A 26606-nucleotide genomic window follows, 5' to 3' on the forward strand; every position below is an offset into this window, starting at 1 on the left:
AAAAAAAAAAAAAGAAAAAAATAGACCTGGGGTCTATACGTAACGTAGAGAATACCCCGATTTGATCGCCAATATATTCTTGTATGTTTGTAGTGAGATAAGTTCTTATATTTGGTTCAGACGGCTGGTAAGTTTTCGTCTGCCAGATATCTTTACTCAAACACTTTTCTTGCTTCCTGTTTAAAACGCTGTATTTTTCTGACATCTTGTACGAATGGTAAGCGTACCCGTCAAAAGATTTCATGTTCTCATTATACAGATAATATTGTGATATTGTCAATGACTAATTAACTGGTGTTAGCTAATGCATGCATAGAATGTTTTTGTAAATTGCATTTTTTGTTGTGAAATTGCATAGAAAGTCTTTTTGTTGTGAAATTGCATAGAAGGTTTTTTTTTTTTGTGTAAACTGCATTTTTGTTGTGATATTGCATAGACAGTTGTTGTAAGTTGTTGTGGAAATTGCGTAGAAAGCTGGTGTAGATTGTATTCTTTACTATGGGAGGGGGTCAGAGTAAGACAGTCATTTATCCTCCACCTTTACCAGGGGAGACATGTAAGGAGTATGTTGCTCGTAACTCCACCACAGATTATTATTTAGTTAACCCTTGGGTGGATAACTTAGCAGGGTGGACAGAGAAAGTTGGCAGCCCCAGCCCATTCCCCCGTGATGGTATTAATTATCCATTTTATATGGACATGGTCAAAGGTCTTTGTCTGGAAGACAAGGAAGCCTGGCCGTGGTATGATCATGACCCACAATGGGACATGACATATATGCGTGCTGGAGGAGAGCAATGGCTCACGATAGCACCTCATTGGTATGACAAGAATATCAAGCAGAAACAGCGTAGAATAAAAACTGTAACTTCCAGACTACATAAAGCTGAGGAATTTAGAAGCAACAAGTTTCTAAAAAACTCTTCTCCCCCGCCCTACACTCCCCTATATCCCTCCTTAAAAGACACAGATCTTTTAGCTGCAGTTGCTTTGTCACGAATGCCGATGCAAGGGGGAGGGGGAGGAGGAGGAGGGGAAGGAGGCTCAGGAGGCTCTGCAGGAGGAACAGTCCCCCCTGACAGTACCCTCCACACAGGCATAACCACCCCCGCCCCTAGTGCCCCTGACGCAGCTATTGTGGGTGGCGACTCTGACATTCCTATTGAAGGTGGTGGCCGCTCGGGCCATGATCAAATATATGTAACCCAGCTTGAAACTACAGTCCAGACTCCTAGCAAACAAATCACCTCCCGCCGTAACGCTGACTCAACTGTTGTCATTAACCACCCTCTTACCCCCTCCATAACGCGATCCGGCACTGGTTTCCTTGAAAACAGTGCTGGTGCCAGCGGTGTCGCTACACACCTGCCCTTCATGACAGTAGGGGATCAATTGTTAAAGAAACCCATTGAAATAGAGGATTTAGACAGAATTGTTAAGAACTGTCCCAAACCCACTGTTGCACCTGACGGCTGCATAGCTTACTTGAAAAAGGCTTGCACAGGACGCAGCTATACTCAAGAAGATATGAAGCTGATCATAGATGGGGTTATAGACCATTACAACGGGTGGGATTGGAAAATGATTCCCTCTATCAACACTCCTGCAGTCCTAAACAATGCCACTAATTACCCCCTCAATACCGAGGAAGGTGTAAAGCAAATGTGGAAGGAAATTGGAGAACACATGAAAGAAATCTTTAAGACCCGTGCCTCCCTTCCCATTGCTGTAGCATGCAAGCAAAAACCTACTGAAACTGTCACTGAGTTTTGGAAGAGGTTTAAAAAGTGTTGGTCTGAAGATGCAGGTCTCACTCTTGTAGATACAGACCATTTACTAATTTCTACCTTTGTAAATAACTTGTTGCCATCTGTTATGGTCCCTGTTAAGCAAGGTGTTTCTTCCTGGACCTCTGATAATATTAAGGAATTTGAAAAGCACTTATATGAAAAGGAAGCTGCAGGATGCTTTGATGTTAAAAAACCCTTGCAGAATGCCCCAACTCATAATTACCAAAATCAGAGAAACCGGGGAGATAGACGCCAGCAGCACTTTACTGGCCCACCCCGCAATCCAGCCCGATATCAAAACCCACAAGCCCGATATCAAAACCCACAAGCCAGGCCACCCCACCCCCCTGACTCTGCCAGCAGGAAACAAACCTCCTGCTTCAACTGTGGAAGGGACGATCACTGGGCAAGGGATTGCCCTTGTCCCTCACAAAACCAGCGACAGCCCCAAGCTCCGGCTCCCTCCCGGGATCATCCCCGACAGTCACACAACAACCCCTTTCAGGATCATGTCCGATTCCGAGTTGACTGGCAGGATCCCTCCCACTGACGGGGCTCGGAGGAGGGTATCCCAGCCTTTGCCCAACTCACCAGACACTGGAAGGACCCACCGCTACTAACCTTGATTATAGGAAAGAGAGCAATCCCTTTCCTGGTGGATAGCGGGGCAACTACTAGTGTTTTGTGTGTCGACCTGTACGACGGTCACTTGGAAAAGACTGCTCCTTCAATGGGAATCAATGGGATACCCACAGATGCTTACCTGACAGATGCCCTTAGTGTCAGAACCACGGGAGGCACATATATGGGTAAACACAATTTCACTGTAATACCTGAATGTCCAATTAATCTTCTGGGAAGGGATCTTCTTAGCAAACTCGAAATCTCCATTCTCCCTTCACCCACTAGCAGCGGCCTGGAGGTCGAGTCCCCACACCTACCGGTGTGGGAAGCAACAGACATTACACCTGATTTTGACAAAGTAAACCCTGCTCTATGGTCGGAGGGTCCCTATGACACTGGCCTCATTCCTTGCACACCATATAGAGCAACCCTGAAACCTGACACACAACCTGTCTATCAAAAGCAATACCCCTTGTCACAAGAGAAGATTGAAGGTCTTAGACCAATGATACAACAGTTTCTCCAACAAGGCATTCTCAGACACGTAATTTCACCTTACTGCACACCAGTCAACCCAGTTGCTAAGTCAGATGGCAGTGTAAGGTTTGTACAAGACCTTAGGGCAATTAACCAACTCATTGTGCCTATAGCACCCATTGTACCTGACATTAACTCACTCATTTCAGCTATCCCTGCAGATGCTGCATTTTTTTCTGTGATTGATTTAAAAAATGCATTTTTTAGCATTCCAGTGGATGCACAGACACAGTTACTTTTTGCATTTTCTTTTGAGGGCAAGCAACTCACATGGTGTCGTTTACCCCAGGGCTACATTGACGCACCTGTTGTGTATAGCATTGTACTCCAGGCCACATTGGGGCCCTGGCAACCTCGCCATGGTTCAGTCCTGCTACAGTATGCAGATGATCTGCTGCTCTGTAGTCAAACTGAGGAGGCCTGCCGGGAGGATGGTATATCACTGTTAAACTGGCTCTGTGAATGTGGACACAAGGTGTCCAAAACAAAAATGCAATGGTGTAAGAAGCATGTGGATTACTTAGGTTTTGTGCTCACTCAGGGGGAAAGGAAAGTCAGTCCACAGCGCATTCAGTCTGTATTGGGCCTGGTCACCCCAACTACCCAGAGAGAACTGCTGTCTTTTCTGGGTATGGTAAATTACTGCAGACAGTGGATATCTGATTGTTCCTATTATGATAACATTTTGAGACAAGCCACACTGAAAGACAAACCTAATATTGTACAATGGTCACAAGAAATGTTAACTGCATATGAAAGCTTAAAGTGTATGTTAATGAAAAGTCCGGCACTTGGCCTCCCCAACTATGTACTACCTTTTCATTTGTTTGCAAGGGACAATTGTAAAACCATGGCGGGGGTGCTCACACAGTTTCATGGAGGAAAGTTGCGCCCAGTGGCATTTTTTTCCAAAGTAATGCCTGTCTCAGTGCAAGGTATGCCTGCTTGCCTCAGGGCACTTGCAGCCTGTGCAATGGTAACTGAAATGGCCACCACACTCACCCTAGGCCACACAACAATACTTCACACCACTCATGATGTTCTAACCATTTTAAAAGGGTTACACACACAACACATGTCAGCTCAGCGCCTCAGTGGATATGAGGTTCTCCTTTTGAACAACCCCTCACTCACCATTAAGTATGCCACCAACTCTTCAGGTCCTGCACCCATTCTCAACGCTCTACTGGGGCTCAAAGGTCCTGAAGACCACCCTCCTGAACCCCATGACTGCTCAGCTTCCATTGAGTCAGAAACATCCCCCAGACTGGACATGTCCCCTGTCCCTGTCCCCGACGCGGATGTCATTTTTGTAGATGGTTCCTGTAGCAGACCCAATGACACCACGTACCAAGCGGGTTATGCTATTGTCACTCTCCCTGACATTATTCTGGAAGCACAGCCCATTCCTTACCAGTCAGCACAGGCTGCAGAGCTCATTGCTCTCACAAGGGCTTGTCACCTTTACCAGAATAAACCAGTCACCATCTACACTGACTCCAAATACGCGCACGGCGTCGTGCATGACCATGGGGTCATTTGGCGACGCCGTGGTTTCCTTGGAGCTGATGGAAAAGGCATATCACATGCCCAACTCATCTCTGACCTTCTGCATGCCATAACCCTGCCCTCTGACATTGCAATCCTCCATTGCAGGGCACACACGGGGGGGAAGGATGCAGTCTCCCTTGGAAATGCTCTTGCTGACTCTGCTGCCAAACATGCGGCCTCACAGCCCATCACTCAGGCCCACATGTCCATCATGACCCCCCCAGCTCTCGACAACCATTACCTGATCACCCAGTTACAGGCCTCAGCCTCCAATGCCGACCTAGCTGACTGGATTTACCCAGTTTTGCAGAAGAATCCTAAAACAGGATTAATCTGCAAAGAGGGGAAACCTTGTATACCCCAGTCCAGTGCACCCTTGTTTATTGCCCACTACCATGGCATAGGACACCACAGTAAGGCAACAACTACCTTACTCTTACGTAATGATTTCTATGTCACGGATGCCAAGTCATTAGTAGATCAGTATGTCAGTAGATGCATCACTTGCCTGCGAAACAACCCCAACAACCCTGACAAGGCAAAACATCAGCATCTTGAATACCCCACCACACCCTTTACACACCTGCAAATTGACTTCACCCATATCCCAGGTACTGGTAAACAGGAGTATGCCCTGGTCATTGTAGACATGTTCTCTCGATGGCCAGAGGTATTCCCCACTAAATCTGAGGATGCAAAGACAGTTGCTAGGATCCTAACTCAGGAAATCATCCCCAGATGGGGGTGCCCATTGCAAATCAATAGTGATAAAGGCTCCGCCTTTACAGCAAAAATTACACAGGCCTTGGTAAAGGCCCTGCAGGTGGAATGGAAGTTCCACATCCCGTATCACCCGCAGAGTTCAGGGGTCGTAGAACGCATGAATAGGACCCTCAAAGACAAGCTTAGGAAGGCCACAGGAGGCACCTTCCACAAATGGAAGCAAGTCCTTCCCATTATCTTGGCAGAAATTAGAATGACACCACAAAAGACTTTGGGTTACTCCCCCTTTGAAATATTAATGGGTAGGCCCTTCCCTACACCTTGGGCTAAGAAACCATTAGTAATACAGGAGGGAGATCTAGAACTTATCAGAGAAGAGTATGTCAGGTCCCTGATAATAAAACTGAATGAAATTGAACATGAGGTTGTTTGTAAAAACCCTTTGAATCCACAGGAACCTACACACCCCTTTAAAGTCGGAGACAGAGTCGTGGTGAAGGTGCTCCCCAGGAACAAGAGCCCAGGAGACTTTACCTACGGTCCAGAGACAGAGGTCGTAGCAGTAACCAGAACAGCAGTCCTGACAGAGGAAAGCCCCACCTGGATCCATGCATCCCGAGTGAAAAAGGTTCCTAGACCAGACCTAGAGAGGGAAGCAAGTGATTCCAGCGAGGTACGAACGGGGGCAGACAGCCCTGACCTCCCACCTAGCGAAGACAGAAGAACAGAGGAAGATGAGGAACCTGTCCCCTACCTCTATCCTGGGGACTATGTTGATAATCCTAATGGTCCTCACTTGCCAAGCTACAGCTGAAGTAGACATTACACAAAAATCCGGCACCTACACATTTTGGTATAACTCCTCCAATACTGAGGTTGCCACCTACAAAATAGATTTCTGTACCATTGCTCCCTGTCTTAACAAATATTATTCCTGGCAGTGTGATCAGTATGGTACACGTAATACCCCCATTGAAGCCTATATTTGTGTTACTAGTAAATATTGGGGAAATAAATGTGCGTATTGGGGATCAGTGGGATGGAATTCTGGCCATGGTTATGGATACCAGCCCAAAGAGGCTCTCTCAAGTAAAGACAAATATGGTGAGTCCCTGCTTACCCGTCTTACCCTTCATAGACAAAACAGATGTGATAGTAAATTCATATTAAGCATAAAACATCCCCAGTCTACTGATGCAGGCACCTATGTCCTAGGTGAATCTTTTTTTTAAACCCATCCCTTACACCATTCTTGTTACAGGATATGTTTAACAATGAAAAGTATGCCCAGCTCAAGCCCTCTAAACCACGCCCCAACCTCTTGAAACCTCATATAACCACCTTCAAGGATATGATGGCCGTTAACAATCCCACCTTTAAAGACACCCTAGCTATTGAAACTGGTTTCTCTGACATCAATTTCTGGTTGGAATGGATGAAGTATAGTGCTAACAAACACAATAAAAGCAACTGTTATGTCTGTGGCAAATCTAGGCCCCACCTCGGTACAGTGCCCCTTAATATACCCCTAGAACAGGAAAATTGTTTTTTCAGCCTTTTTAATGACACCAAAACAAATGATAGTCAGTGCGAAATGTGGAAAAGGGAATATCCCATATTGTCAAAAAATCCCAACCCAGGAAGCACCATAACCATATATCCTGGAAACTATACCTGTTATACATCTAACACCACCACAGGGAGAAATCTAAAAACCTTCCCACCAGGGTATTGTGCAAATAAAAGAACAACTGTTTTAGTCAACCAAACTAGATCATTAGGCGACATTTATTACATATGTGGGGATATGAAACTTAGAATTAAATTAGACACACCATGGTATGGTGAGTGTGCCCTGGCCAAAGTCATAATGCCACTCCTAATGATCACCGATGACCCCACTCCTCCCTCTAATACTCCTGCTAATCGAAAGAAAAGAGCACTCCCAGGAGGTAGCTTTGACCCCCACGTATACATTGATGCTATAGGGGTCCCAAGAGGTGTTCCAAATGAGTTCAAAGCTAGAGATGAAGTGGCTGCGGGTTTTGAATCATTGTTTCCTATAGTAACTGTAAATAAAAACGTAGCCTGGATTAATTATATATATTATAATCAACAAAGATTTGTTAATGATACCAAAGATGCTCTTAAAGGTATAGCTGAACAGCTAGAAGCCACTTCCCAAATGACATTTCAAAATAGAATGGCCCTTGACATGATTCTAGCAGAAAAAGGCGGTACATGTGTTTACATTAGTAAGGTGGAAGGCTGTTGTACATATATTCCTGACAACACTGGTCCCAATGGTAAGGTTACTTTAGCCATAAACAAGTTAGAAACCTTATCCATAGAACTTAAGAAAAATTCAGGTATTGATAACCCATGGAGCCAATATTTTGGGTGGTTTGAAAATTGGAAACAGGCTCTTGTGCAAATAAGCATATTTATACTCATAACTTTAATTCTTTTAGGCATTATAGTTTATTGTGTAATTCCCTGTGGAAAGAAACTTACCTCCAAAGGCATTGATAAGGCCCTGATGTATTATGATATAACTACCAGTCCTGTCACCTCCTCTGATAGTGAGGGACCCGACGATTATGTCCAATATCTCAAGAACTGGAGAAACAAGAAAGGAGCCTCACTCCAGAATCATGTCATATAATAATCATGATTCTAAGAGGGGATTGAAGGGTTACCTCTTCTGTCTTTGTACATATTACTTTTTATATGATCAGTTTCCTTGTGGTGGTTACAGTGTAAAAGTGAATATTTCTATTTCCCTAGTGAAGGGTTAAAACATGCTATATGAACTCTTATGTGTTTGCATGGATGCGTGCTGCCCTGTGCTAGGTGCCTTTGTCTCTCATACAGATACCAGGCTTGTGTGGGTCTGGCATCCAAGGTCAGTTCTATACCAGATGAAACCTGCTTTTTCTACTTCTGTGTGTTACTAAAAGATCTTGTGTTAAGTTCCGTTTGATGCAACGTATATAACATCTGCCTAGCAACTGCTATATCCAATTATGTTATGTCAAGTATTAACCACCCCTACGTACCCCACTAGGGCACCACCCCTAAGCCAATGAGCCCTTTTACACTTATCAGTTACACCCTTATGTGTTCTCTTTTTATACCAATGTTAAAACATTCAATAAAGCAGAGTGATTCTTAACTACATGGTGTCGTGTATTATCTGTAACGTTAAGGATTGCTCTCACTGACGTCAGTAGGCCATCAATAATGTTGCACGGTCACATCCTTCCTGGCTTTGATCAGGGTAGGGATGACTTCATCCGGAATGCCTTTTTCCTTCAGGATCCGGCGTTCAACCGCCATGCCGTCAAACGCAGCCGCGGTAAGTCTTGGAACAGACAGGGTCCCTGCTGAAGCAGGTCCTTTCTTAGAGGTAGAGGCCACGGGTCCTCTGTGAGCATCTCTTGAAGTTCCGGGTACCAAGTCCTTCTTGGCCAATCCGGAGCCACGAGTATAGTCCTTACTCCTCTCCTTCTTATGATCCTCAGTACCTTGGGTATGAGAGGCAGAGGAGGGAACACATACACTGACTGGTACACCCACGGTGTTACCAGAGCGTCCACAGCTATTGCCTGAGGGTCCCTTGACCTGGCGCAATACCTGTCCAGTTTTTTGTTGAGGCGGGACGCCATCATGTCCACCTTTGGTTTTTCCCAACGGTTCACAATCATGTGGAAGACTTCTGGGTGAAGTCCCCACTCCCCCGGATGGAGGTCGTGTCTGCTGAGGAAGTCTGCTTCCCAGTTGTCCACTCCCGGAATGAACACTGCTGACAGTGCTATCACATGATTTTCCGCCCAGCGAAGAATCCTTGCAACTTCTGTCATTGCCCTCCTGCTTCTTGTGCCGCCCTGTCTGTTTACGTGGGCGACTGCCGTGATGTTGTCTGACTGGATCAGCACCGGCTGACCTTGAAGCAGAGGTCTTGCTAGGCTTAGAGCATTGTAGATGGCCCTTAGCTCAAGGATATTTATGTGGAGTGATGTCTCCGGGCTTGACCACAAGCCCTGGAAATTTCGTCCCTGTGTGACTGCTCCCCAGCCTCTCAGGCTGGCATCCTTGGTCACCAGGACCCAGTCCTGAATGCCGAATCTGCGGCCCTCTAGAAGATGAGCACTCTGCAACCACCACAGGAGAGACACCTTTGTCCTTGGTGACAAGATTATCCGCTGATGCATCTGAAGATGCGACCCGGACCATTTGTCTAGCAGATCCCACTGGAAGGTTCTTGCGTGGAATCTGCCGAATGGGATTGCTTCGTAAGAAGCCACCATCTTTCCCAGGACCCTTGTGCATTGATGCACTGAGACTTGGCCTGGTTTTAGGAGATTTCTGACTAGTTCGGATAACTCCCTGGCTTTCTCCTCCGGGAGAAACACCTTTTTCTGGACTGTGTCCAGGATCATCCCTAGGAATAGAAGTCGTGTCGTCGGGATCAGCTGTGATTTTGGAATATTGAGAATCCAACCGTGCTGGCGCAGCACTATCTGAGATAGTGCTACCCCGACTTCCAACTGTTCCCTGGATCTTGCCCTTATCAGGAGATCGTCCAAGTAAGGGATAACTAAAACTCCCTTTTTTCGAAGGAGTATCATCATTTCGGCCATTACCTTGGTAAAGACCCGGGGTGCCGTGGACAATCCAAACGGCAGCGTCTGAAACTGATAGTGACAGTTCTGTACCACAAACCTGAGGTACCCTTGGTGAGAAGGGCAAATTGGGACATGTAGGTAAGCATCTTTGATGTCCAGAGACACCATATAGTCCCCGTCTTCCAGGTTTGCAATCACTGCTCTGAGTGACTCCATCTTGAATTTGAACCTTTGTATCTAAGTGTTCAAGGATTTTAGGTTTAAAATTGGTCTCACCGAGCCGTCCGGCTTCGGTACCACAAATAGTGTGGAATAGTACCCCTTTCCCTGTTGTAGGAGGGGTACCTTGATTATCACCTGCTGGGAATACAGCTTGTGAATGGCATCCAATACTGCCTCCCTGTCTGAGGGAGACGTCGGTAAAGCAGACTTTAGAAAACGGCGAGGGGGAGACGTCTCGAATTCCAATTTGTACCCCTGAGATACCACTTGAAGGATCCAGGGGTCCACTTGCGAGTGAGCCCACTGCGCACTGAACTTCTTGAGACGGGCCCCCACCGTGTCTGCTTGTAAAGCCCCAGCGTCATGCTGAGGACTTTGCGGAGGCGGGGGAGGGCTTTTCTTCCTGGGAACTGGCTGTTCGTTGCAGCCTTTTTCCTCTCCCTCTGCCACGGGGCATAAATGAGGCGCCTTTTGCCCGCTTGCCCTTATGGGGCCGAAAGGACTGCGCCTGATAATACGGCGTCTTCTTAGGTTGAGAAGCTACCTGGGGTAAAAATGAGGATTTTCCAGCAGTTGCCGTGGCTACCAGGTCTGATAGACCTACCCCAAATAACTCCTCTCCCTTATAAGGCAATACTTCCATGTGCCTTTTAGAATCCGCATCACCTGACCACTGCCGCGTCCATAAACCTCTTCTAGCAGAAATGGACAGCGCGCTAACTCTTGATGCCAGTCGGCAAATATCCCTCTGTGCATCACGCATATATAAAAATGCATCCTTCAAATGCTCTATAGTCAGTAATATACTGTCCCTATCTAGGGTATCAATATTTTCAGTCAGGGAATCCGACCACGCCAGGCCCGCACTGCACATCCAGGCTGAGGCGATTGCTGGTCGCAGTATAACACCCGTGTGAGAGTATATACATTTTAGGATATTCTCCAGCTTTCTATCGGCAGGTTCCTTTAGGGCGGCCGTATCAGGAGAGGGTAGTGCTACCCGTTTAGACAAGCGTGTGAGCGCTTTATCCACCCTAGGGGGTGTTTCCCAACGTGCCCTATCCTCTGGCGGGAAAGGGTACGATGCCAATAACCTTTTAGGAATTATCAGTTTTTTTTTATCGGGGGAAACCCACGCCTCATCACACACTTCATTTAATTCCTCGGATACAGGAAAAACTACAGGCAGTTTTTTCTCACCAAACATAGGCCCTCATTCCGAGTTGATCGGTCGCAAGGCGAATTTAGCAGAGTTACACACGCTAAGCCGCCGCCTACTGGGAGTGAATCTTAGCTTCTTAAAATTGCGACCGATGTATTCGCAATATTGCGATTACTAACTACTTAGCAGTTTCAGAGTAGCTCCAGACTTACTCTGCCTGTGCGATCAGTTCAGTGCTTGTCGTTCCTGGTTGACGTCACAAACACACCCAGCGTTCGCCCAGGCACTCCCACCGTTTCTCCGGCCACTCCTGCGTTTTTTCCGGAAACGATAGCGTTTTCAGCCACACGCCCCTGAAACGCCGTGTTTCCGCCCAGTAACACCCATTTCCTGTCAATCACATTACGATCGCCGGAGCGAGGAAAAAGCCGTGAGTAAAAATACTTTCTTCATAGTAAAGTTACTTGGCGCAGTCGCAGTGCGAACTTTGCGCATGCGTACTAAGCGGATTTTCACTGCGATGCGATGAAAAAGAACGAGCGAACAACTCGGAATGAGGGCCATAATACCCTTTTTAGTGGTACTTGTATTATCAGATATATGCAATACATTTTTAATTGCTTCAATCATGTAACGTGTGGCCCTAGTGGAAGTCACGTTTGTCTCATCATCGTCGACACTGGAGTCAGTATCCGTGTCTGTGTCTACCATTTGAGGTAACGGGCGTTTTAAAGCCCCTGATGGCGTTTGAGACCCTTGGACAGGCACAAGCTGAGTAGCCGGCTGTCTCATGTCGTCAACTGTCTGTCGTAACGAGCTGACACTGTCACGCAATTCCTTCCATAAGCTCATCCACTCAGGTGTCGACTCCCCAGGGGGTGACAACTGTATAATAGGCAATTGCTTCGCCTCCATCTCATTTTCCTCCTCAAACATGTCGACACAATCGTACCGACACACCGCACACACACAGGGAATGCTCTGATAGAGGACAGGACCCCACTAGCCCTTTGGGGAGACAGAGGGAGAGTATGCCAGCACACACCAGAGCGCTATATATAAACAGGAATACCACTATAAAATGTGCTTTTCCCTTTATAGCTGCTGTTCGTATCAAAACTGCGCCAAATTAGTGCCCCCCCTCTCTTTTTTACCCTTTTCTGTAGTGCAGGACTGCAGGGGAGAGTCAGGGAGACGTCCTTCCAGCGGAGCTGTGATGGAAAATGGCGCCTGTGTGCTGAGGAGATAGGCTCCGCCCCCTTCTCGGCGGCCTTTTCTCCCGCTTTTTTGTAAGTTCTGGCAGGGGTTAAAATACATCCATATAGCCCTGGGGGTTATATGTGGTGTATTTATGCCAGCCAAGGTGTTTTACATTGCTGCTCAGGGCGCCCCCCCCTAGCGCCCTGCACCCTCAGTGACCGGAGTGTGAAGTGTGCCTGAGTAACAATGGCGCACAGCTGCAGTGCTGTGCGCTACATTGTTGAAGACTGATGTCTTCTGCCGCCAGTTTTTCCGGACCTCTTCTTGCTTCTGGCTCTGTAAGGGGGCCGGCGGCGCGGCTCTGGGACCGAGCTCCGAGGCTGGGCCTGTGTTCGGTCCCTCTGGAGCTAATGGTGTCCAGTAGCCTAAGAAGCCCAATCCACTCTGCACTTCAGGTGAGTTCGCTTCTTCTCCCCTTAGTCCCTCGATGCAGTGAGCCTGTTGCCAGCAGGTCTCACTGAAAATAACAAACCTAAAACTAAAACTTTCACTAAGACGCTCAGGAGAGCCCCTAGTGTGCACCCTTCTCGGCCGGGCACAAAAATCTAACTGAGGCTTGGAGGAGGGTCATAGGGGGAGGAGCCAGTGCACACCAGGTAGTCCTAAAGCTTTTACTTTTGTGCCCAGTCTCCTGCGGAGCCGCTACTCCCCATGGTCCTTACGGAGTTCCCAGCATCCACTAGGACGTCAGAGAAAAAAACAGTCATCGAAGACCAGTGTAACTGCTGGGGATCCACACATCCCAGCAAGTCTTGCCAATTGTGTTGTTACGGCATGCTAAAACTGTTGCCGGGCATGCTGGATGCGTATTCATTGGCAGCTTGGGTGCCACACACTGCTTACCCCTACCCCTCTAAACTGATCATTGCTGCAATATAGTGCCCAGGTGATACAGAGGGATGTCAGAGATTGCAATACATGTACAGTACTGTATGTGTTATCTTGAGCATGATAGGTTGGTGTCACATATGCAGAGTGCCATAATGTAGTTCATGATCAACTAAAGTGAAAAGAGCAGATAAGGCATGAAGTGAGAACACAATATAAACTGGAGACTAAGCTGACAGCGGGATCAGTATGTATGACTGATGGACGGGATGCCGGTGGTCAACATACCGACACTGGCATCCCGTCCATCATAATCCCGACAGCCCCCCCCCCCCCAGCAAGCCCCCTAACTCTCACCATTTCCCTACCCTAACTCTCCCTTGTGGGTGTCTAACCTTAACCCTTCCTTCCCCGCTGCCTAAACCTAACCCTCCCCTTCTTTGTGCCTAACCTTAAACCTCCCTCCTTGGGCCCTAACCTTCCATGCCCTTCCCCTTAGCCGCCCCCCCCTCTTCTGCCTAAACCAAGCCTCCACCCAACCCCCCCCATCCCTGTCCGTATGTAGGCGACGGGATAGCTTCTTCGGGATCCTGGTGTCTGTATATCGACCACCATGCTCCTGGCAGTCGGTAAACTGCTTCCCCTGACAGCAGGTGCCTAGAACTTTGTAATGCCCATATGGTAGTGAGCATGAAGTCCTCCAAAACCATTTGAAAACCTAATCGTGCACAATTAGTCAGGACACAGACCAGCAAAACCCACTACAAATATAACACAAACCACGGGACAGAAAGCTACGTGACTAATAGTGTTAAGCGCATACACACTTGCCGATCTGTGCGGGCGATATGAACGATCTCGTTCAGTAATGAACGAGAAATCATTCATATCACTCAGTGTGTATGCACGAGCAATGAACGATGTGCGGCCCCACGGACCTTCATCGTTGGTTCTCCGTCGCTTTGCAACGCAAGTTAATTTGGACGATGATCGATCATCATTCAGATCGATCATCAAAACTGAATGCATCGGCAAGTGTGTAGGGCCCTTTAGACAGCTCAAGCTGACAGGCCATAAGAAGCAGGAAGAACGAGAGCTTAGGGAATTACAGCAGTGTACCAGACAGACACGCCAGGAAGCGGATTATTTACCATGGACTTGTAAACTCATACCTCTGTGACTGACGGCGCTATATTTCCCACGTGGACATAGTAAGCTTGCTGCACCCCTGACTGAGTCCCAGAGTTCCTGCCTTCTAGGAGAAATAAAACAAAATAAACATAAAGCATACATGTGCATAAGCAGCTGCATTCATTCATTTACTCCACTTATACTCTGGCAGCTTGATGCAAGACCTGTTATTTGCATACATGATTTTATTTTATTGTAGCAGTGATCGCAAAAACGCTCCATGGCGCGTTTTTTTACACGATTTTGAAGACCTGGGACTCCAGTTTCTAAAGTGGGTGGGTCCTCGGGGATGCGCTCATCATCAGCCAATCCCTAAGGGGGATTTGCATGGATTGATTGATGCTGGCCCCGGCTGAATGATAGAAAGAGGAGGTGGAGCCTTTAACCTCCTCTATGGCGCCTCTCCTGTGCATGCTGCTGCTCGCAGTGGGCTAAGCTTCTGAACAGGGGGGTTGCCACAGTGTCTGGGGGGTGCTGGCGATGTGGCAGAGTGCAGGGATCTGCGTCCGTGATCGAGCAGGTAAAGCTGGGCTTAGTGAGAGGGGCTTCCCGCGTTGCCGTCTGAGGCGGTGGCCGCGCTGCCGCGTTTGCTAGAACCCTACAAAGCAAGCGCGGCCACCACCTCAGATGGCACAGCGGGAAGCCCCTCTCACTAAGCCCAGCTTTACCTGCTCGATCACGGACGCGGGTCTGGCGTCTCCGGTGGGAGGGGGGCTGGCTATGCGGTGGCTGCCTGCCTGTGTCCGCTGCGCGTGATTAGATGGGCTTGCTTGGGATTATGTGGGCTTGCTTGGGATTCTGCCTTATAGCCTTTGGACACCGCTGTGGGGTCCAGCAGGGAGGTGGTGGTGGTGGTGGTGGTGGGGGGGGGCTGGTGATTGGAGCTGTATCTGCAAAGGGAGACACTTTGTCTTAGTCTAGTGGGTTATACTATATGGTCTCTGATTTGGCATCATAGCAGCATACCTCTCAATATGACGTGTATAAGTGCTCTACCTGGTGCAATGTGTATAACGTGCTCTACCTGGTGCATTGTATATAACGTGCTCTACCTGGTGCATTGTATATAACGTGCTCTACCTGGTGCATTGTATATAACGTGCTCTACCTGGTGCAATGTGTATAACGTGCTCTACCTGGTGCATTGTATATAACGTGCTCTACCTGGTGCATTGTATATAACGTGCTCTACCTGGTGCATTGTATATAACGTGCTCTACCTGGTGCATTGTATATAACGTGCTCTACCTGGTGCATTGTATATAACGTGCTCTACCTGGTGCATTGTATATAACGTGCTCTACCTGGTGCATTGTGTATAACGTGCTCTACCTGGTGCATTGTGTATAACGTGCTCTACCTGGTGCATTGTATATAACGTGCTCTACCTGGTGCATTGTATATAACGTGCTCTACCTGGTGCATTGTATATAACGTGCTCTACCTGGTGCATTGTATATAACGTGCTCTACCTGGTGCATTGTATATAACGTGCTCTACCTGGTGCATTGTATATAACGTGCTCTACCTGGTGCATTGTGTATAACGTGCTCTACCTGGTGCAATGTGTATAACGTGCTCTACCTGGTGCATTGTGTATAACGTGCTCTACCTGGTGCATTGTGTATAACGTGCTCTACCTGGCGTAATGTGTATAACGTGCTCTACCTGGCGTAATGTGTATAACGTGCTCTACCTGGCGTACTGTGTATAACGTGCTCTACCTGGTGCATTGTGTATAACGTGCTCTACCTGGTGCAATGTGTATAACGTGCTCTACCTGGCGTAATGTGTATAACGTGCTCTACCTGGTGCATTGTATATAACGTGCTCTACCTGGTGCAATGTGTATAACGTGCTCTACCTGGTGCAATGTGTATATTGTGCTCTACCTGGTGCAATGTGTATAAGCTGCACTACTGTGTGGTGTAATGTAAATTGGCACTATTATGTGGTCACACCCCTTCCCCATGAAGCCACGCCCCTACATTTTTGCGGCACACACTGCCTACACTTTAATATCTGGGAGGTGGAGCACCAATTCACTTTCTGCCAAAGGGCACCAAAATGTCTAGTTACAGCTCTGGTGCCGGGTGTCCTGTATGCTACACAGCCCAGCAGCATTGTCACCCCATTCCCCCACCTTGCAACACTTTTGTAGTGTCCAAACAAGATTAAGATTAATAAGAACCCTCACTCCGATGGGACCCAGAAAAGGACCGGTAGGACCCCAATTTTTAAAAGTATGGGGTCCCTGGGACCCACTTTTTCTTGGGCTCAGCACAATCACTGTGTAGAATAAGGTGAACACTGCAATGTGTTCATTTAATCACTATATTGAATATAACTTATTTGTATATTTTATGATTCACTGACATAGAATTTTTTTTAAATATTAATTATTAGTAAGCAATTGTTTCCCTGATGTCAAAGTCGAAAAATATTGCAGTACACACACATCACGTACAAACTACACACAGATGGCCTCCGCGCGTGTACTTGTTCTGCTGTGCGTGCACATATTCGCAATTTGCGTATGGTCGCTCCCACGGTCCTGCGCATCAGCGCGTGGTATGGGTATTTACGGTAGAGTTTGTGAACGCATGGAAAGCTATCAAAACACATTACATATTTAATCCAAATAGTGCACAATGTACACATAGTCCCCCTGCACCACATCAGAAAGTAACAGCAGTTTAAATGGTAACATAACAAAGGGATTCACCTTTACAGAATAGGAGGGGACAGAACAAGGTTATAAGGTGGTGTTTGGTATCCAGCTGAAGGGTATTTTAAGGGCAACATTCCGGTGTTGGTTTGAGGAAGATCGCATGTTCCTGCGGATAGTTATGTGCAGGAGCAAAATATAGATTTAAACTGTATTTACTGTACATTATGTATGCGGCGGGAATCCAGAGGAGACCACCCACAAGAGCAGTTGGAACAGACATCGCCTACCTATTCAAACCGACCTATGACCTCTCCTGTACTGTAAATGTGCATCCCTGTGTCCAATGGACAAAGAGATTACAGTATCTATTGTATTGCTTTTTGGATGAATTGTATAAAGAGAGCCTGCTGCAGGCCTGCTCAGACACAAGACTCACAACGTTATCTATCAGATGACGGAGGACCGGCAAATTCACTCACGTATGTACCATTGAATGTAGCCATTTACTGTTATACTGTATTGTATTATTTGTATTGTAACCCCCTTTCAGCAATAATACGCTGTGGTTTCGGAACCCAGCGGTTTAATTACAATCTGGTGTCGTGTCTTCATTGCCCTGCTAAGGTTTAAAGTGTATTATCATTGCATTGCATTGCTGTAAAAGGTTTAAAGTGTATCTCTGGGTGTGTACGCGCTGTGAGTACTTTGTACCGTCAGCGCGGCGTTTGTACGCAAAGTCCGTACACAGTACGAGACTTTGTACACTATTAGCGAACAAAGTACGTAGAGTGTGTATTAAGTCTAGCGGCCGCAGCGGCTCCATGGTAAAGTGTATTTAAGGTGTGTTTAAGGTATTGCTTTCATTCCTGTAAGATAATCAGCATTATCACTGAACTAAGTGATCTGTTCTCATCTTGTCTTGGGCTGTCTGCATCACTCAAGGGCCCCATACACTTATGCGACCACATGTCGCAGGCGATCACCCCGGCAGCCTCCCGGAGGGCAGGATCGCCCAAGATATATCGTATGCTGTCCTTTTGCATACGTACAATGTATCTTGGGCAATCCCAGCCATGCCCCCAGGTCGGACCTGATTGAATGTGCAGCACATTCAATCTGGAGGATCCGATCCGATGCTCACGGGATCGCGCATCGTATCGGAAACACCTCCAAAATGCCCGATTTCATCCGATATATCGGGCCGAATGCCCGAAATCGGATGAAATCGGGCATTATCGCTCTAGTCTAGTGTATGGGGCCCTTTAGGATAACACTGCTGAACGTGTTTTGCACACGCATACTTGTTCTCCATCTAGCATTATACCCAACAAGCATGGCACTACCTGACTGTAGCCATTAGCTGCAACTACAGAGGAGACTAGGCTTGTTCAGCAACAGCAAGTAATAGATCTACAGCTCAGACGTTACAGGAAAGAAAATTTTTTTTACTTCAAACCACAGGTTCATCATAAACCAGTGTCACTACACCAAGACACTTCTAATAAGAGAGCCAGTTTCACATCATATTAAGGGGCAGATGTATTAAGCCTGTAGCAGTGATAAGTGCAAGGTGATCACACCAGTCAATCAGCTACATTATGTACTTTTCCATTTAGGAGCTGATTGGCTGGTGCGTTATCACCTTGCACTTTTCACTGCTTTATCATTTCTCCAGGCTTAATACACCTGTACCTAAGTGCCTTGAGAGCACTGCCTGAAGCTTAGAGTTCAATGAAAACACCTAACCTATCCATCCTACATGATATGCTTCAATGACCTTATCCTGCACCACTAAACATTCATATTGTACTACACAGAAAAACCAAAGCACCTGTAAAAAGCACGGGGAGCAATGAGCAAAAGGCCTCAAAAAGGCAAAAGAAATGTGTAAAGTTTTCAATTTTTTTTATGTTGGTGAAGGAGCCCTATACAACCAACCAATACCCACTAACACCCTAAGCCTAGTCTGACCATTCAGCGATTTTACTGGAGCTCTAAGCTGCAATATTATTTTTCAACAGACGGTAGAATAACATGCACTCCTCAAAAATAAATCCGATAACCTCACATAAGCTACAGTTCAATTTAATAAAACATCAGAGGTCACTTCATATTGCCAATATGTAGTCATTACTGTGCAGCATCAGCGCGTCCCCTAAGTGCAAGACATACATCTGATTACTTAATTTTAAGGGTGGTGACTGGAGGTTAACCGGCTTTTACTGGACCGGATAAAGCAGGTTGATCCGCCAACTGCCAGGGATATTATGAGAGGCACTACTAGGCTGACACACTCCTAGCACTAAATTGTAAAGCAAAGCGAACAATAGGACCACAAAATATAAATATACTGTAATGAAAGTTTGTACCATGACTGACCACGCTTCTGTTGGTGCTAGAAGTAAAAAATATCATGGCAGCCATAGTGGTCATATATAGGGATAGCCAAGACACGGACCATCTGCTAGCTACAAGCCAATAGCCTTCCTAAACCTCAATTGACATCTTCTGATCAACATTTTTGCAGACACACTGGGATTGATGGTGGTTGCCAGGTTAAGTCAGCACAAAGCTTCTCACAACACTACCTTCGATATTCTGGAAACTCCAGCTACATGGGAAGTTTTCCAACGTTAAAATAAACAAAAGATAAGAAATTCCAGAAGACTACAGATGAGACTAGCAATTGTATGAGTAAACCATTACAGATGTGTACTTATACAGCGCTGCCACACTACTCGTAGCACAGTGGGCCGTACGCCCCGCTATGTCATTCACTTTCAATGGGAACTGGCAGCAAATGCGCTGCGTTTGCATCGCGGTACCACGCTCCTATACGTAGCAAGGCTGCAGCGCAGGCCTGGCTAACCTGTGGCTATCCTGCTGTTGTGAAACTACGAGTCCCAGAATTCCCCGCTACACTTTTGCTATTAGGAAATGCTAAAACTGTGGCAGGGCCCGTTAGGATGCGTACTTTCGCAACATCTGGAGAGCCAAAGGTTGGCCAGGCCTGCTGTAGCGGGATGCATCTGTATATCAAAGTGGAGAATAAGAATCCAAATTGTAACATATGGTTCTGTGGAATATCACCTAATTTAGAACTAGTTGAGCTTTTAACACACTTAACGTGCAATTAAATTTAAATGCAGACAGGAACATTCGGTTGTGGATATGAAGCAGCGTATAATGGGGGATATTGAATTGTTTATTGCTCCCTATCTCCCATGTGTGTGTGGGGGTTAATGTGATATCCAATAGTTTCTTATATCGCGACCAGGGAGGTTGGGTTTAAAGCGGCTAAACTCAACCAAACTAACGGGCGCACTGCAGAAAAGTACTGTTTGAGCGCTCAAATGGGTCAGTTTTCACTCATTTCAGCTTGACCACCTCAGGGGCAACAAACACAATTGAACACCGCCCAATATATCATAACAAAAGCAGCTACTATTGAGTATTATTTAGGGTATGTGTTTTACATTTCACTGGAATTGAAAAAAACACACCAACCTCCCTCTCCTCTCTCCTGGGTATCCTGTGTAGCAGAAAGGGACGTGCTTGTCAGATCCTAAAATAAAATAAGTCATTAATGAAGCTTGTGCACAAGTCAATGGGCTGATTAGTACATATTTGGTAAATATCACGTACATTTGCCACACTATTAGTTTTCTTGAATCCCCAAGATGCACTATCAGACCTGTTCTGCAGTGTGCTGTGCTGAGGAGTATCCATGAAGCATTCCTTCAGTAAGTTACTGAAAAATGGAAAATCCAGGTATTACATCAATTATTGACGAATGTAACCATATATTAGTGCAATCATCAGCTAGGATATAAAAAATTTAGATACTTACTCAGCTGGAGATTTCAATTCGGTGAGCTATAGAAAACAAAAATTTTTTAATCTGCATGAGTGAATTATTTATTGAAAGAATTACAATCTGACAGCGAAAAGAACAAAAAGATAATGACCAGTGGATTACTTAGTACATTCAGTCACAAACATTCAGATTCCTTGCATAGTAGTACAACGCTTAAAACATTCCCAATGGGAGGAGTGATTTAAAGAAATGAATAACTGTATTGATACAGGAAGAAAGATTTATGGTCAGAACTTACCCTTGTTAAATCTCTTTCTGCGAGGTACACTGGATTCCACAGGGAATAACATCAGGGTGTAGAGTAGGATCTTGATCCGAGGCACCAACAGGCTCAAAGCTTTGACTGTTCCCAAGATGCACAGCGCCGCCTCCTCTATAACCCTGCCTCTGTGCACAGAAGCTCAGATTTGTTAACTAGTTCAATGCAGTAGCAGGTAAAAGACGATAAAAGTTAGTAGCCACAGACACCACATTCTCACGACAGGAGAAGGTATCAGCGGCTAATGCCATACAAATCCAAAGAAGCTAAGTGCGTCATGGTGGGGGCCCTGTGGAATCCAGTGTACCTCGCAGACAGATTTAACAACGGTAAGTTCTTACCATAAATCTCGTTTTCTGCTGCGGGGTACACTGGGCTCCACAAGGATTAACATCGGGGATGTCCTAAAGCAGTTCCTTATGGGAGGGGACGCACTGTAGCGGGCACAAGAACCCAGCGTCCAATGGAAGCATCCTGGGAGGCTGAAGTATCGAAGGCATAGAACCTTATGAACGTGTTCACTGAGGACCACGTAGCCACCTTGCACAATTGTTCAAGGGTCGCACCACGGCGGGCTGCCTAGAAGGTCCAACAGACTGAGTAGAATGGGCCTTAATAGTAGCAGGAGCTGGGCGACCAGCCTGTACATAAGCATGTGCAATCACCATTCTAATCCATCTGGCCAAGGTCTGCTTGTGAGCAGGCCAGCCACGTTTGTGAAAATCAAACAGTACAAAGAGAGAATCCTACTTCCTGATGGAGGCAGTTCTCTTCACGTAGATACGGAGAGCCCGTACCACATCCAAAGACCGTTCTTTGGAAGACAAAGCAGGAGAGGCAAAGGCCGGAACCACAATCCCCTGATTAAGGTGGAAAGAAGACACCACCTTAGGTAAATACCCGGGACGTGTTCTAAGAACCGCCCGATCACGGTGAAAAATCAGATATGGTGACCTACAAGACAAGGCACCCAAATCTGACACCCGTCTAGCAGAGGCAATAGCCAGCAGAAACAATACCTTAAAAGAAAGCCACTTAATGTCTGCAGATTCAAGAGGCTCAAACGGAGGCCCTTGCAATGCCTCCAGAACCACCGACAAGTACCAAGGAGCCAACGGCGGGATCGCGATTTACAGCGGGTCCCGTCGAGGGGACCCCTTACCTCCTCCCTGAGTGCGGCCACGCGATCAGGAAGAGCAGCAGTCATGTGTGTGACTAACTTGGAAGAAAACTAAAGCCTCCACTGTAGGTACCCAGCAACCAGGGCGCGGGAATGTACAGCGCCGCTGGGGGAGGTGATGGAGCTGCAGCAGGAGATGTCTGACTGACATCTAACACAGTCAGTGTCTCTGCTGCAGCCCTTGAAGTCTTCAATATTCTTTAAAAGCTTCTCTCAGGGCTGCTGGAGCAGCCCTGTTATGTGCCTGCTTACTGCATGGCACCAACTACAAACCTGAGCTCCTGTGCACGGAGGCAGGGTGATACAGGAGGCAGCGCTATGCATCTTGGGAAGAAGGTCAAAGCTTTGAGCCTGTTGGTGCCTCGGATCAAGATCCTACTCTACACCCCAATGTTAATCCTTGTGGAGCCCAGTGTACCCCGCAGCAGAAACACATATATATGAAGCGCAGAGTGTAGGTAATCAGGGCAGTGAAATAAGTTCCAATATAACAGCAAAAAATTACGGTATCTCAAAGCTAGCAAAGGATCCTATTAGTTTAAGAGTGAGATGAGACTAAAAATAGAAGGAAAAAGTACCACATTAGTAAACTCTTCTACTTTGCAATGCTTCTCACACCTTGTAGATCTCTTGGTATTTCCTTCCCTTTCAGAATCCAAGTCAAACTTCTCACATTCACTAACAAAGCACTCACCCCCTCCTCTCCTACGTACATCTCCGACCTTATCTCCCTTTACACTCCCACCCGTCCTCTTCACTCTGCAAATGCACGCCGACTCGCCTGTCTTCTGGTTACTTCCTCCCACTCCTGTCTCCAAGATTTTTCACGTGCTGCTCCCTTACTCTGGAATTCTCTACCTCTACCCCTCAGACTCTCCACCTCTCTACAAAACTTCAACAGGCTCTCAAGACACACTTCTTTACCAAACCCAGCCAAATATCATCCTAACCCTCTGTTCCACGCTCGGTCCACCCCCATCTGTGTCACCCTTGTCTGTCTGCCCCACCCATTTACAATGTAAGCTCTCACGAATAGGGCCCTCTTCCCTCATGTGCTTATCCTTTTCTTACTTTAATAATCCTCGACTGCCCCAAACCCAGAGGTTTTCAGAGACCCTGATACTTATTTCAGTGACATCTGCTGATGTAGCTACAGTATGTTTAGTTACCCTGTACTTGTCCTATATTGTCTTCAACTGTAAGTCACTGTTTTCCTGTTTTGATTATTTGTTTATGTACTGTGTAATTGGGTGCTGCGGAACCCTTGTAGCGCCATATAAATAAAGGATAATAATAATAATGAACACAAAAAAACATCAAAGAAACTGATAATCAAACACATCTGATGACCCTGTTCAACCATAATGTGGTTAGTAATCAACAGCGGGAAGGTATCTCTGCTCTGGATGATCCATCGACCACAGAAAAAGGGATTTCAAAGTAAAATATTCTAATTTTTCTTTCAGCCATCTGTAAAACACAAACTGAATAATAACCTTGGTAGTAAAGAGATTGGTTTTTAAGAAGCCAACATATGCGGCACTTTTGACGAGGCCCGTACAGTCATAATGTCTCTCCATGTTCATTATGGACAATCCCCTCTAGTGGTTATGAGCCATGTTCCAAAAGGTGGATATAATATACCCAGCTCAGGGTGGATTGGGTAGGAATGTGGAGAGGGAGAGGACGGTGCTAATGTCCCTTTTTGGACCTCAAAAAGAACTATAAGCTTTTCCTTTCTCATAAAAGACCATGCCCTGTCCACCAAGTGAAGATCTCCCGTTTACATCTATGGAATTCTGCAGACTTTATTATGGGTTGCAGGATAGGTAGAGCTCTAAGCTATTATGAAATCAGTAGACCACCTTAGGGAGGAAATGAGAGTCTCCTAGTAACAGCCACATTTTCTTGAAAAACAAAGAATAGGTCCAAAGGGAAACTGTGACTAAAGGGGTCCAGATCAAGGTTACGCTATGTATACATTTTCTGACATGCATAACAGAGGACAAACGCCTCTGGAAAATACACACGAGGACAGGCAACTGCCCATACTGTCCTATAGGAAAACAGAATGAAAGGCTGAAACCCTTGTGAGAGTCAAGTGCAAAGCAAACAACTGAATGCCACCATAACCTGCTGTACACCTTGGATGAGATTAGCTTGAAAAATTGACAGTATTCCAATCTGTAAAATTTAACAAAAACCCAACAACAGGGAAGAATGGTAATGGACTAGACGGAGATAATGGTTACTGGTTAAGGTTATAGTCATGTAAACAGTATTGTAAGCAAGGTAAACTCTAGGACTGTTCGCTATTATATGGAAGCAAGAAGACAGAGCACAGGGTTTTTGTTGTGAGTTTGTGTACGGAGACTTGCACTGTAGTAGCTACTGTATAAATAAGTTTTAGTTGGTAGTTTGGAATTTCCAAGCAGTAACAATAGAGTTTGTGATAGATGTGAAAAATAGGATTTGAATTACCTACCAGTAAATCCTTTTCTCGTAGTCCGTAGAGGATACTGAGGTCCATTTAGTACAATGGGGTATAGACGCTTTCACTAGGAGCCATGGGCACTTTAAGAATTTGATCGTGTGGGCTGGCTCCTCCCTCTATGCCTCTCCTACCCGACTCAGTCTAGGAAACTGTGCCCGAGGCGACGGACATACTTTGAGTGAAGGATAAAGATAGTGGTGAGATTCCGAACCAGCACACACACACATACAACAAGAGGAAAGCCAAGCTAACCAAACTGGAAACAGGGACAGCAACGGCTGAACCAACATTACTTTACCAAGTAACAGTACAGGAATAACGAAGCACTGGGCAGGCGATAAAGGATTTACCGGTAGGTAATTAAAATACTATTTTCTCTTACGTCCTAGAGGATACTGGGGTACATTTAGTACCATGGGGATGTACCAAAGCTCCCAAACCGGGTGGGAGAGTGCTGAGGTTCCTGCAGAACGGTCTTCCACCTAAGACACTGTATTATACGTCCACCTCCTGTTATGGTTCAAACCAGTCCGATTGGAGGAACTGCAGCACCAAATTGAGATCCCAAAGTGCCGTGGGAGGCACAAAGGGAGGCTGGATGCGCAGAACCCCTTTCAAAAACATCTGGACCTCAGGGAGAGAAGCAAATTGTTTCTGTAAGAAAATGGACTAGACCGAAATCTGGACTTTTATGGAGCCCATACGTAGGCCCACATCCACACCTGCCTGCAGAAAAGGCAGGAAACGTCCCAGGTGAAATTCCACTGCAGAATAAGTTCTACTCTCGCACCAAGAGACTTATTTCTTCCAAATACGGTGGTAATGTATAGACGTTACTCCTTTTCTTACTTGGACGATAGTCGGGATAACTTTCTTAGGGATCCCTCTTCTGGCTAGAATCAGCCGTTCAATTTCCATACCATCAAAAGTAGCCGCGGTAAGTCCTGATAGATGAACGGGCCCTGTTGCAGAAGATCCTCGAAGAGGTAGAGGCCATGGATCTTCGAGGAGCATCTCCAGAAGGTCCGCGTACCAGGCAATTCTTGGCCAGTCTGGAGCAATGGGTATTGCTTGAACCTTTTCCCTTTTTATTCTTTTGAGAATTCTTGGCATCAGAGGAAGTGGAGGACACACGTACACCATCTGATAGACCCATGGAGTCGTCAGAGCGTCTACCGCCACTGCCTGTGGGTCTCTCGACCTGGAACAATACCACTTGAGCTTCTTGTTGAGACGAGAGGCCATCATGTTGATTTGTGGATATCCCCACCGACGTATCAAGCACCTGAACACTTCTGGGCGAAGGCCCCACTCCCCGGGTGCAGGTCGTGTCTGCTGAGGAAGTCTGCTTCCAAGTTGTCTACTCCCGGAATGAAGACCGCTGACAACGCCACAGTGTTTTTTTTCTGCCCAGGGGAGAATTCTTGACACCTCTGACATCGCTCCTCTGCTTTCCGTTCCGCCCTGTTGGTTTATGTACGTCACTGTCATCACATTGTCCAACTGGACCTGAATGGCCCGATCATGAAGAAGATAAGAGGCATGCAGAAGGGCGTTGTATATGGCCCTGAGTTCCAGAATGTTGATTGGAAGGGTGACTTCCTGACTT

General features: G+C 46.4%; 1 protein-coding gene and 1 long non-coding RNA gene across 5 annotated transcripts in view; one reads left to right on the plus strand and one right to left on the minus strand.

Moving 5' to 3' along the window:
- The window catches only part of LOC134944545 (uncharacterized), a 145040-nt gene extending 136637 nt beyond the window's left edge, over positions 1-8403 (plus strand). Inside the window, exon 2 of the long non-coding RNA XR_010181895.1 lies at positions 5680-8403. This is a non-coding gene — a long non-coding RNA (uncharacterized LOC134944545). The remainder of the gene's footprint in view (positions 1-5679) is intronic.
- The window catches only part of RBM44 (RNA binding motif protein 44), a 457239-nt gene that overhangs the window by 75801 nt on the left and 354832 nt on the right, over positions 1-26606 (minus strand). For 3 of the 4 annotated variants that reach the window (XM_063933175.1, XM_063933177.1, XM_063933178.1), the window contains 4 exons: positions 21038-21063; positions 20833-20938; positions 20695-20752; positions 14498-14580 (listed from right to left, as the gene is read on the minus strand). In XM_063933175.1, coding sequence (XP_063789245.1) covers positions 14498-14580; positions 20695-20752; positions 20833-20938; positions 21038-21063 — 273 coding nt within the window. The remainder of the gene's footprint in view (positions 1-14497; positions 14581-20694; positions 20753-20832; positions 20939-21037; positions 21064-26606) is intronic. The other variant, XM_063933176.1, reaches the window with a different exon arrangement.

The sequence above is a fragment of the Pseudophryne corroboree genome, chromosome 7, assembly GCF_028390025.1.
Source record: "Pseudophryne corroboree isolate aPseCor3 chromosome 7, aPseCor3.hap2, whole genome shotgun sequence".
NCBI lineage: Eukaryota > Metazoa > Chordata > Amphibia > Anura > Myobatrachidae > Pseudophryne > Pseudophryne corroboree.